Source organism: Caretta caretta, chromosome 2, assembly GCF_965140235.1.
Source record: "Caretta caretta isolate rCarCar2 chromosome 2, rCarCar1.hap1, whole genome shotgun sequence".
In the NCBI taxonomy this organism is placed as follows: Eukaryota; Metazoa; Chordata; order Testudines; family Cheloniidae; genus Caretta; species Caretta caretta.
The window spans coordinates 147,875,767-147,888,002 of NC_134207.1; the positions used below are offsets into that span (position 1 = coordinate 147,875,767).

Genomic DNA, 12,236 nt, shown 5'->3' on the forward strand with positions numbered 1-12,236 from the left:
CTCCCTGACGTTGAGTACTGGTGCCGGCTGCCCTGTGACAGGAAGCACTCTGTATAACACAGGCCACAGAACTTCCCCAAAATAATTCCCAGAATGTCTGTTTTAGAAAAACACCTAATCTTGATTTTAAAATGTTCAGTGTGAGAGAATCCACAACAACCATTGCTAAATTGTTCCAATGATTAATTATTCTCACCATTAAAAATGTATGCCTTATTGTCTAGCTTCAATTTCCAGCCATTGGATCGTATTATACCTTTATTTACTAGACAGAAGAACCCATTATTAAATATTTTCCCCAAGTAGATACTTATAGACTGCAATCATGTCACCCTTTATTCTCTTTATTAAGCTAAATATTGAGCTCCTTCAGTCTGTCACTATAAAGCATGGTTTCTAATCCTTTAATCATTCTCGTGGCTCTTCCCTGAACCTTTCTCAACATCCTTCTTGAACTGTGGATGCCAAAACTGGACACAATATTCCAGCAGCTGATGTACCAGTGCCAAATACAAACCTCCCTACTCCTCCTCAAGATTCCCCTGTGTATGAATCCAAGGATGGCCACGGTGTTGCACTGGGAGCTCACATTCAGCTGCTTATCCACCATGACCCTCAAATTTTTATCAGAGTGACTACTTCCCAGGATAGACTCCTTTATCATATCACTATTTTCTTTGTTTCTAGAAGTATACATTTACATTTAGCCAAACTTACCTGTTCATGCAGAGAGATCAACAATCAGTAGATCCACCTGTACATTGTTCCAACTCTAGAATTGTGCCCTTTATATTGAGAAGAAAGAGGGCAATTAATGGCAATAGGGACTCTTGCTTCAAGGACATTCCAGAAGGGAATTCTCAGAAAAGATCTCTTGCAAGATAAACACAATGGAAGGCTCAAAGATTTTTTTTTAAATTGAGTTTGGAGAAGGAGGCTCTCCCTGAAGAACACCCATGCATACATCTCTTTTATTTGAAAAAAAATATCCAAAATACATACTGTAGAAACGGACCTGTTTTCATAACTTCCCTCCCCTTTTCTTCTCCCCAAGCCACCATAACCGCCTCATAGCCAGTCAATAAAAGGCGGGAAAGGAAACTCATATACAAGAGTCTTTCTCCTATTCAGCTTCACAGACTTAATAAAACAACAGGTTTAATAAAACAACAAAATCTCTATGAGAATTGCCATTAGGCTGGCCTTCTGTAAGAATCTATTAGTTTCCCATGGAACCAGGTTCTAAGAGGTTCTGAGACTTACCAACCAAATTTCAGTGGGATTACAGTTGTGTAATTTAGGATAGAATTAGATCATCAGTGTATAATTATTTTACATATCTATAATAAATTTACTGAATGACCATCTTTTTTATGGTTACAGGTTATGTAGAAGAGTGTGCCAAGAGTTCTCCTGTAGATTATTTCTGGTATAGAGAAACTTTAAATATTTCCACTTCCATTGATGATTCAGGCACCATACAGTGGTGGCTTTTACTGTGTTTAACATGTGCCTGGGGAGTACTGTACGTGTGCACAATCAGAGGCATTGAAACAACAGGAAAGGTACATTTTGTTTTATATGAGAGTGAGATATACAAATTCTATTGTGATTCCCTATTTAACAGGAGGACATGTGAAACTAGTCACATTATAAAAGCTACATATTTCATAAGCAAAAGTAATACTATTGCCAATGTCAATTAAAAAAATATATCTCAGCAATCCTTTTGAACAGGGAAGTAGGATGGATGGGGATTCAATTTATGTGTGGATTCAGTAGGATCCAGCTCCCTGATCTCAACAAGCCTTTCTCTCATTCTGTACTTATTTACCTTTAAGATGTCTTTAATGAAGGATCCAAGATCCAATGTTCTTTCTGCTATGACCATTCTCAAATCATATGTGTATGTCCTTATTTGGGTTTGTGCTCATCCCTCAATATTTACTATCTGAATACCAAATCCAAGGTTTTAAAAAATGAGTACCTAAATTTAGGCTCCTAAGTGCACAGTTAAGCACTTAAATAAGTATCCTGATTTTTAAAAATGTTGAGCATTCAGCAGCTCCCAAATTTTTGTAATAGCCCCTAATTATCAACAGTAATAATCAGACATCAGGTTGTAGATTTTTTTCCCCCATAGTTAGCAGTCATGACAGAATGACCTGATTTCAATGCTGAAGAGTTACAACCTGTCTTAAATTGAGCACTGACTCAAAATATATATATTAATAATTCAAAATATACGTGTACTGCATTTCTCAAACATAAGAGTTCCAACAGTATGTTAATCATGACAAATTTGACACTTTTTTTCTGTTGTTTATCTGTTGTTTCACATTTCATTGTTTTCTCCTCTCATTTCCTTCTTTCTATGCTATTTTTCACGAAACAGTATTTATCTCATATTTTAAAATATTTATATGTTCCTCCTCCAGGCAGTGTATGTAACATCAACTCTTCCTTATGTTGTGCTTACCATTTTCCTGATCCGTGGCTTGACATTGAAAGGGTCAGTCAGTGGAATTGTATATCTCTTCACTCCCAATGTAAGTGAGGATTCTTTTGTCTGTGAATGAGGCCATTAAGTAGATATCTGTATCATTAATGACAAGTAGAAAATAAACCCCTTCCATCAATATGTATTCTGACTATCCTTCAGGCATCCTAAAAGCCATTTCCTTAAGGCTTGAGTTGGATGGTAGAGCCCTTCTTTGCATTAGATGCAGTGGTTCCCAAACTTGATTCGTGGCTTGTTCATGGTAAGCTGCTGGCGGGCTGTGAGAAGCTGGGGGGAGCGATAGCCCAGGGTTGTGAGTTCAATCCTTGAGAGGGCCATTTGGGATCTGGGGCAAGAATTGGGAATTGATCCTGCTTTGAGCACGGGGTTGGACTAGATGACCTCCTGAGGTTCCTTCCAAGCCTGGTATTCTATGAGTTTACCTGAGTGTCTACAGGTATGGCTGCTTGCAACTCCCACTGGCAGCTCCCTTTCCCAGCCAAACAAAGCATCTTGTGGCCCACCACGGGCTTACCCTGAACAAGCCATGAACCAAGTTTTGGAACGACTTCATTAGAGGAACACATTAGGAAATTGTTAATAATTGCATGCTAGCCATTTGGGTCTTCTGTTGTAGTGGTGATTACGGTCTCAAACCTATCACCATATCATGCTGATTATTCTTTCAGACATGAAAGAATATATGCTACCCTCAAATTATGTTGCTGAACTCCTGAATGGGCCAGACGGATCATTCCAGAACAATGTGAACTATTTTCTCACCTCCTACTACATTCTGCTTCTAGAACGCTTCCATACTCTACCAGTAGAAAGCACTTGGCCTGAGTTTCAAACATAAATGGTGGAATTAGGATGGGATTATAGTCCTATCTTGGAATTTTCTGTCCAGATATCTGTATTAAAATGGTTTATTTTCAGAGCAGTTTCTCACTAAAATAAGTGTTCAGCTGCCATGGGAAGCCCAGATATCAGGGTTTATCTACTGATCAATCAGTATTAAGTGGTACAACTTAAACACTTTTTGGAGAAAAGAGATAAGAAATCTACTGTCACCTACAGGGAGACAATTATTTGCATAATCTTGTCTTTGTATATATTTGTTTATTTAATTTTACTTATATTTAATTTTAACACACAGGAAACACAAAGAAAAGTAGTTTATAAAAGCACTCATTTTGTTTGCTGTCCATGTTTTAAGAGTGAGAATTAACTATGTACCATCTCTCCAATGATCTTGTTCCAGTCACTATTATGACTTTCTGATATTCAGTATAAGCTGTAATATTTATACATCATAAGATGTCATATTATACATTCATGAAGCCTTTTGTCTGATACTTCAGGTTACCGAATTGGCTAACCCAGTCACATGGCTGGATGCTGGAGCCCAGGTATTCTACTCTTTCTCCCTTGCCTTCGGAGGCCTCATCTCCTTCTCTAGTTACAATTCCATTCAGTAAGTAGCAAGCACAAAAAGTACAATTTGATATCAGTATTTCATTACTTGATATAAAGTGTTGCAGTTAGATTCTGCCCTTTAATTGCATAATTATTTAGGGCTGGATGGTTCTCAGCTCCAACAGTTGAGAAGACTCAGACCCAGCACATCTTCTTTGGAGGGATAAAAGAGTACAACTTCAATCCTCTTTTCTCTTCATCCTTTGGAAGCCCTTGTTCTTTTCTCGTATCCTAGCAGAGCACACCAATGCACTATAATACTAATGAATTCAGCATAAACCTGTATGATGTGAATCACTACATACTGAATGTTTCCTCCCCCTTTCCCTCCCTCACCCTTCAGAGCAAAGCTGTAAAGCAGGGGAGGAAATGGCAAAATAGGCCAGTCGGTGGAAACTTGGTTTGTTCAGAACGCACCATGCCATGGGGTCCAGAAGCAGTGCACAGTCACAAGGCTCTTGCATAGATAGCCAGAGCCTCTGTAGGGCTCAACAACTCTGTAAATGTAAGGAGAAGAATCCAAGTCAAGTCTGCAGCTGGGTAATCCCTGCTCCCTAAATAGGACAATTCTAAAGAAATTCCATCTTTGGGCAGTTCATGGCAATTCATATACTATACCCGAGTTTTCTCCACACATAGCGGACAATAACAATGAGGAGTCCGGTGGCACCTTAAAGACTAACAGATTTCTGTGGGCATAAGCTATCGTGGGTAAAAAACGCACTTCCTCAGATGCATGGAGTGAAAATTGCAGATACAGGCAAAAATATATGTTGGCACATGAAGAGAAGGGAGTTACCTTACAAGTGGAGAACCACTGTTGAAGGCCATTCAGTCAGGGTGAATGTGGTTCACTCCCAATAATTGATGAGGAGGAGTCGATACCAAGAGAAGGAAAATTGCTTTTATAGTGAGCCAGCCACTCCCAGTCCCTATTCAAGCCCAAATTAATGGCAAATGAATTGTAGCTCTGCAGTTTCTCTTTGAAGTCTGTTTTTGAAGTTTTGTGGTTGAAAAATGGCTACTTTTAAATCTGTTATTGAATGTCCAGGGAGATTGAAGTGTTCTCCTACTGGCTTTTGTATGTTATCATTCCTGATGTCTGATTTGTGTCCATTTATCCTTTTAAGCAGAGACTGTCCAGGTTGGCCAAATGTACATGGCAGAGGGGCATTGTTGGCATATGAAGGCATATATCACACTAGTAGCTGTTCAGGTGAATGAGCCCCTGATGGTGTGTCTGGGCCCTATGATGGTGTCACTAGAGTAGATATGGGGACAGAGAAGGCAATGGGGTTTGTTACAGGGATTGGTTCCTGGGTTAGTGTTTCTGTGGTGTGGTGTGTAGTTGCTGTTGAGTTTTTGCTTCAGGTTGGGGGGCTGTCTGTAAGTGAGGATTGGCTTGCCTCCCAAGGCCTGTGAGAGTGGGGGATCGTTTTCCACAATAGGCTGTAGATCATTAATGATGCATTGGAGAGGTTTTAGCCGGGGGCTGTACGTGATGGCCAGTGGTGTATTTTCCTTGTTGGGCCTGTCCTGTAGTAAGTAACTACAATATCCACCTGGGGAAGTGAGGAAACAGATTGACAGAGTGAGATGGGTACCCAGAAGTCACTTACTACAGGACAGGCCCAACAAGGAAAATAACAGAACCCCACTGGCCATCATGTACAGCCTTCCGCTAAAACCTCTCCAGCACATCATCAACAATCTACACCTCCTCATCAATTATTGGGAGTGGACCACATCCATGTTGACTGAATTGGCCTTCAGCACTGGTTCTCCACTTGTAAGGTAACTTCCTTCTCTTCATGTGCCTATATATATTTATGCCTGTATCTTCAATTTTCACTCCACGCAACTGAAGAAGTGGGTTTTCTACCCACAAAAGCTTATGGCCAAATAAATCTGTTAGTCTTTAAGGTGCCGCTGGACTCCCTGTTGTTTTTGTGAATAAAGACTAACACGGCTACCCCTCTGATACATAGTTGACAATGTAGTCCTTTGATTTTTCAGTGTCCAGATAATGCATTTCTTCCTTCACTTTATTGAAGCAAAACTCCCTTTAAGTTCTTTAATGAGCTTTTTGTCTGAATCGACAAACTAAAGATTGCAGGATTTGGTCTCAAGAAATACATTACATACACTGAGAGATAAAATATATTATCAAGTCAATAGAAATTATGACAAATGGATGGAGTTGGGGGTTGAGTTATACTAACCAGAAAGTTACAGGCACTCTGTAACCAAATATCAGTTGTGCCCATTTGCTATTGGATTCTCATTATACAAAATGTTATAGGTTTAATACAGGGGTAACTGATGAAATTTACAAAAAAGAAAAGGAGTACTAGTGGCACCTTAGAGACTAACCAATTTATTTGAGCATAAGCTTTCGTGAGCTACAGCTCTGAAACCTGATGAAATTTAGTGGCAGGTGAGACATAGAAGTTTACACTAGATAACTTAATAGTCCTTTCTGGCCTTAAACTCTATGAATGTATGTAATGTGTGTCACGGTTTCAGGGTACTGAATCTGTATCCACTCCTCTCCATGGTCCACACCAGGAGTGCCTAGTCAGGTTCTCAGGTCTCTAGCAGTCACCTGTCTCTAGGCAGGGATCCTCGTCCCACTCTCTTCTGATCAGAAAGTTTTAAGGTGGCTCAGCTCCCTGTGATATCCTCAGTAAGCCAGCCTTCCTAACAACCAGGGCCTGTATGTTGCTTTCTCTCCAAGGGCTATGAACTGTGTACTGCCAGCAGTTACAGGTTACTTCACAGCTTTTTCTCAGCAAGAACATTTATTCTTGAAGTAAAATCATACAGAGAAAACATAACAATAAACAGATTTAAGCACACTAAATTTATCAGGTGTTTGTTTGCTGGATGAGAAAGAAGTCCCTGAGTCAGTTTAAACCCAGCCTTTTTATATAAAAAATCCCTTTCTTTGTCTCTTGGTCTCTGGGAAACCCAGTATGAACCAGAATATGCAAACCTCTCAGGGGGTGATACCTCTCTGGAAGTGTTTACAAAGTGATTCACTTTAATCACTCCCCACTACTTTGGTTCATGGAGTAGCTGTGATAACCCTCTTCCTTGGAGTTTCATATAATCTATGGCCCACGGTGATATATAAACTTAATACAATATGGTCCCCAAAGATATTGCATGAGGTTGCAATATCTGTTACAGTGTATGTGATGCATCGTGACTTATTTGAGCACACTATTCCGGATGTGAATGCACAGAATTTCTCATTGTTTCATGATCGTTGTGAGTATCTCTTATCCGAGGTGAAGTTTTCAAATAGAGGTGAAATACACCTCAAAAATGTAGGTGTGCTCTTTGTGCCAGAGATAGCTTTCATTTACACACACAGATAACTGGCATTTGGGGCCCTCAGGGCCTCTAGCTGCAGAGTCCCCATGATTTTGGGGGATAGATACAAGTCAAGGATAATTTTTTTAAAAAAAGTTTCTAGCCTTTTTTTATTGTATAGATAACCTTAAAACAAATATAAGCTATGCAAGAGTTCATGATTTGTAAGGGGTAAAATATAAACTGGTCACTAGGGCTGACACTCTGTCACAGTGATTAGGAAAAGTCACATTATTCATATCCTTTCCCCTTCCCCCAACAAAACCATCTTGCAAGCATGCGAATGAGAGCAATACTCTTACATTCTATATTCTTACATTCACATAACACAAGAACTAGGAGTCACTAAATTAAATTAATGGGCAACAGGTTTAAAACAAACAAGAGGAAGTATTTCTTCACACAATGCACAGACAACCTGTGGAACTCTTTGCCAGAGGATGTTATGAAGGCCAAGACTACAACAGGGTTCAAAAAAGAACTAAATAAGTTCATGGAGGATAGGTCCATTGATGGCTGTTAGCCAGGATGGTGTCCCTAACTTCTGTTTGTCAGAAGCTGGGAACAGGTGACAAGATGGATCACTTGATGATTATCTGTTTTGTTCTTTCCCTTTGGGGCAACTGGCTTTGGCCGCTATCAGAAGACAAGATACTGGTCTAGGTCGACTTTTGGTCTGACCCAGTATGGCCGTTCTTATGTTCTTATTCTAATTTATCCTCTGACACATTGATAATTTAGCTTAATTACACATTTCTTCAAGTATAACCTTTGCACATGATTGATTAATTTTAACTGTATTGAAAGTTTGATGTAGCTGTGTTATTCCTTCAATCTAATTAAAGACAAAAATGACTGAGCAATGTTAAAGTTCTTGAGGATACAGTTTTTAATTAAGTTTATCTCAACCTAGTTAACAGATTTGTTTCTAAACTCTCAGAAAACTTTTTATATACATATAAATTAGTGTCCTGGTCCTGTGATAATCCCAATAATCAATTTTTAATATTATATATATATTGGGAAAATTCACTGATGTTTCTGTCTTTTGATTTACAGCAACAACTGTGAGAAAGATGCTGTGATTATCTCTATAATCAATGGTTTCACATCCATTTATGCAGCAACTGTCATATACTCCATCATTGGGTTCAGGGCAACAGAGAGATATGATGACTGTTTCAACAGGTAAATTGTAATAAAACCTAATTACACAGACTTTTGTTTAGCATGAGTGGAAGCAGCCTGCCTTTCCACACCATTAGTTCAGTTAGAATTATTCTGTTATTCATGTGAATAGCACTTGCTTGCACAAGGAGCCCTATGGACCAGTTACAGGATCTGGTCCCATATTGTTGACTGTAACTTAAACAAAAATCATGATCATGTCCAAGATCAATAACTTTTGATCATCTGATTTTGTAAGATGTGTTTATTTCATTGTAAAGGAAAAGTAAATAAACCAAAATGATGGTACCATAATGCGTGGCAGTTGTTTGACCAGTCCTCCTTTTCCACCTATAGCCACCCTAACCTTTGAAAGTTCTGAACAGTGATGTTTTAGAGAGTTAAAACCATCCAGTCATTGATATTCCATTTTGTGAGATAATTTTGTCAATATAGTTCTTTCAGAAATAGCTATTAAGGAGGCAATTTCCATTGGCACAGAGGTAGATCAAATTGGCAAAATACCCACCATGAATACTGAAATAACTATAGTTTTACATGTAATGAGACAATTTACCATTAGCATAATCAGGCATAAACCACTGAATTCAGGACTGGTCAAATATTTCAGTGAAAATATTTTTGCAGAAAATTGGGTTATCCACTAAACCATTTTTTTTGTGTGTGTATGTGAAAAGGAATTGTTTTCCACTGAATTTTCATTCCTGAAAACCAAAAATAAGTTAGCCAGAATCCAAACTATTTCATAGAATATCAGGGTTTCCCCAGGTCCTTGAGTGGCTCCCTCAAAGATTGAACTCACAACCCTAGGTTTAGCAGGCCAATACTCAAACCACTGAGCTCTCTCTACTCCCTACTGATTCAGTTATCCTGCTATGGTTTGTCATGAGAGTTGTTGTTTGGTTTCCTCAGGTCCCCATTCTCCTGTATAAACATATCTCCCATGATGCACCAAAACTGGGGACTCCCATGATGCAGCCATTTCCCCTCACTGTGAGGTGAGACCATGCTGCATCACAGGAGATATAATCCATCCATAGAACCCAGGCTATAAAGGTGAATGGTAGCATGAGAAACCATAACTTCAACTCTCACGAGGCCCTGGCATAATTTCTGAATTGTAGAATTTCAGTTTTTGATTTTTTGAAAGAAAATTTGAACTTTTCCATGGAAGATTTAGACAAAAAATAATTAAAGCTCACACCAGCAATGAATATGTCCCAACTATTTTGCGGAACCAGTTCCGCTGATATCTATTTATGAATATAATTTCTTTAATTGTAAAAGTTAATATAATTTTGAATATATTTGTATTCACTATTACCAATAAATATTGTAAAAAGAGTAATTAAAATCCTTATTTGACCCAAAATGTCTGCATAATAAATACAAGAATGGCTGGTATACCCTATTATACACTTATACATGACCCAGGTGGGAACAGGTGAGTAATTTTACTTTGGTTTATTTGAACAGGATTTAGATAATTTTTCTTTATCATAATTTAGGGGCAGATTTTCAGCACCAGGTCTCCAGATGTCTGTGTGCAGATTTGAATATGCACATACCTATATGAGTACTTTGTGGGAGCAAACAATTGTGTGTGCGCTTTGGGGCACATCCTCAAAAATAAACAGCTCAAAGTGCAGAGCTATGCATCTACCCTCCTCAGATATGTGGATTGGATCTGTAGAATGAGAAACCTATACAATCCATATGGGCTGGATTTACCACTTTTTGTGGAATTGTTAATGTGGTGGGGCCATCCCAGTTTGCTAAGCTATCCTCAAATTCAAATTTAGTACATGGCTTGTGGTGGGAAAATCTATTTGATTCTCACTAGGCCCAAAACTCTTGGTTCACTTGCATAACCTTTGGGAAGCTGAGAATCAACTAAGAAATAAATACCACTGTCAGATACGTACCAGATTTTATCAATTAGTAAAAAAAGGACTATTAATGTACTCCTATGAGAAGTCACACATATGAAAAGGATCTGGGGGTTATAGTGGATCACAGATTGAATGAGAATCAATAGTGTGATGCAATTGTGAAGTATCATTTTGAAGTATATTAACAGGAATGTTGTGTGTAAGACATTGGAGGTAATTGTCTCACTCTACTTAATACTGGTGAGGCCTCAGCTGGAGCACTGTATACAGTTCTGGGCACCACAGTTTAGGAAAGATGTGGACAAATTGGAGGAGAGCAACAAAAATGATAAAGGTTTAGAAAACCTGACGTATGAGGAAAGGTCAAAAAAACTGAGCATATTTAGGCTTGAGAAAAGAAGACTGAGAGGATACCTGAAAACAGTCTTCAACACGTTAAGGGACCTTACAAAGAGGATGGTGATCAATATGTCTGTTCACATGATCATCGTGCTGGTCAGGGCTTCTTCACTGAATCTGGGTTGCGTCTTCCAGCCTGACTGCAGCTGTGCACCTGACAGCTTCCTAGGTTGGTTTCCTACCCCTGGTTTCAGGCTGACCTGACAGTGATGTCCTTGAAGCACTGTCAGCTGGAAATTTTATTTAGTTATTTACAATGATCAGGATGTAGGATGACTTATGAGGAGAGGCTGAGGGAGCTGGGATTGTTTAGTCTGCAGAAGAGAAGAATGAGGGGGGATTTGATAGCTGCTTTCAACTACCTGAAAGGGGGTTCCAAAGAGGATGGCTCTAGACTGTTCTCAATGGTAGCAGATGACAGAACGAGGAGTAATGGTCTCAAGTTGCAGTGGGGGAGGTTTAGATTGGATATTAGGAAAAACTTTTTCACTAAGAGGGTGGTGAAACACTGGAATGCGTTACCTAGGGAGGTGGTAGAATCTCCTTCCTTAGAGGTTTTTAAGGTCAGGCTTGACAAAGCCCTGGCTGGGATGATTTAACTGGGAATTGGTCCTGCTTCGAGCAGGGGGTTGGACTAGATGACCTTCTGGGGTCCCTTCCAACCCTGATATTCTATGATTCTATGATTCTATGACTCACTTTGGCTTGATTCCACCTTCAAGTGGTTTTAATGCTAACAACTGTAAACATGAGTTGATCTCTGTTGGGTTAAAGAAGGTCCTTTTCCCTGGTATTGGTTTCCTCTTATAGGTACAGATCTTACAATCCTCATACCACTCCTGCACATTCTTGGGTCAGGTCCACACAGCAAAACCACCTGCGGACAGCCATCACTGTCTTTTTAGCTTTTAAGTGGCCGGAAACATTGTGGCAGACTTGGAGAACCATCTCAGCCCTTGGTGGACGCAGTACAGTCTGGGCAATTTCTTCTTTTGTCCTGGGATCCCAAGTGCTGTATACCAGTCTTCCCCTCAGCTCCTATAAATCGATCCACTGCCTCAGCTTTCAGCTGTTGGGTGGCTTCCAGGATAGCTTTTTGCACTCAGTGCCAGAGAGCACTGTTATGCTGAAAGATTTCTAGCAATTTCATCATCTCTAAATCATGGAGTTGGAAGGGACCTCGGGAGGTCATCTAGTCCAACCCCATGCTCAAAGCAAGACCAATCCCCATTTTTGCCCCAGATCCCTAAATGGCCCCCTCAAGAACTGAACTCACAACCCTGGGTTTAGCAGGCCAATGCTCAAACCACTGAACTATCCCTCCCCAAATCTTTATACTTTGCAGCATTTCTGACTCAAATATTATTTGAAACCTAAATAGAGCAGCTGTATTTGCATGA

At 39.5% G+C, this 12,236-nt stretch overlaps 1 protein-coding gene across 1 annotated transcript in view; it reads left to right on the plus strand.

The window, feature by feature from the left end:
* The window catches only part of SLC6A19 (solute carrier family 6 member 19), a 77,778-nt gene that overhangs the window by 41,345 nt on the left and 24,197 nt on the right, over positions 1–12,236 (plus strand). The window contains exons 4-7 of the mRNA XM_048839508.2: positions 1,384–1,565; positions 2,439–2,549; positions 3,865–3,977; positions 8,417–8,545. Coding sequence (XP_048695465.1) covers positions 1,384–1,565; positions 2,439–2,549; positions 3,865–3,977; positions 8,417–8,545 — 535 coding nt within the window. The remainder of the gene's footprint in view (positions 1–1,383; positions 1,566–2,438; positions 2,550–3,864; positions 3,978–8,416; positions 8,546–12,236) is intronic.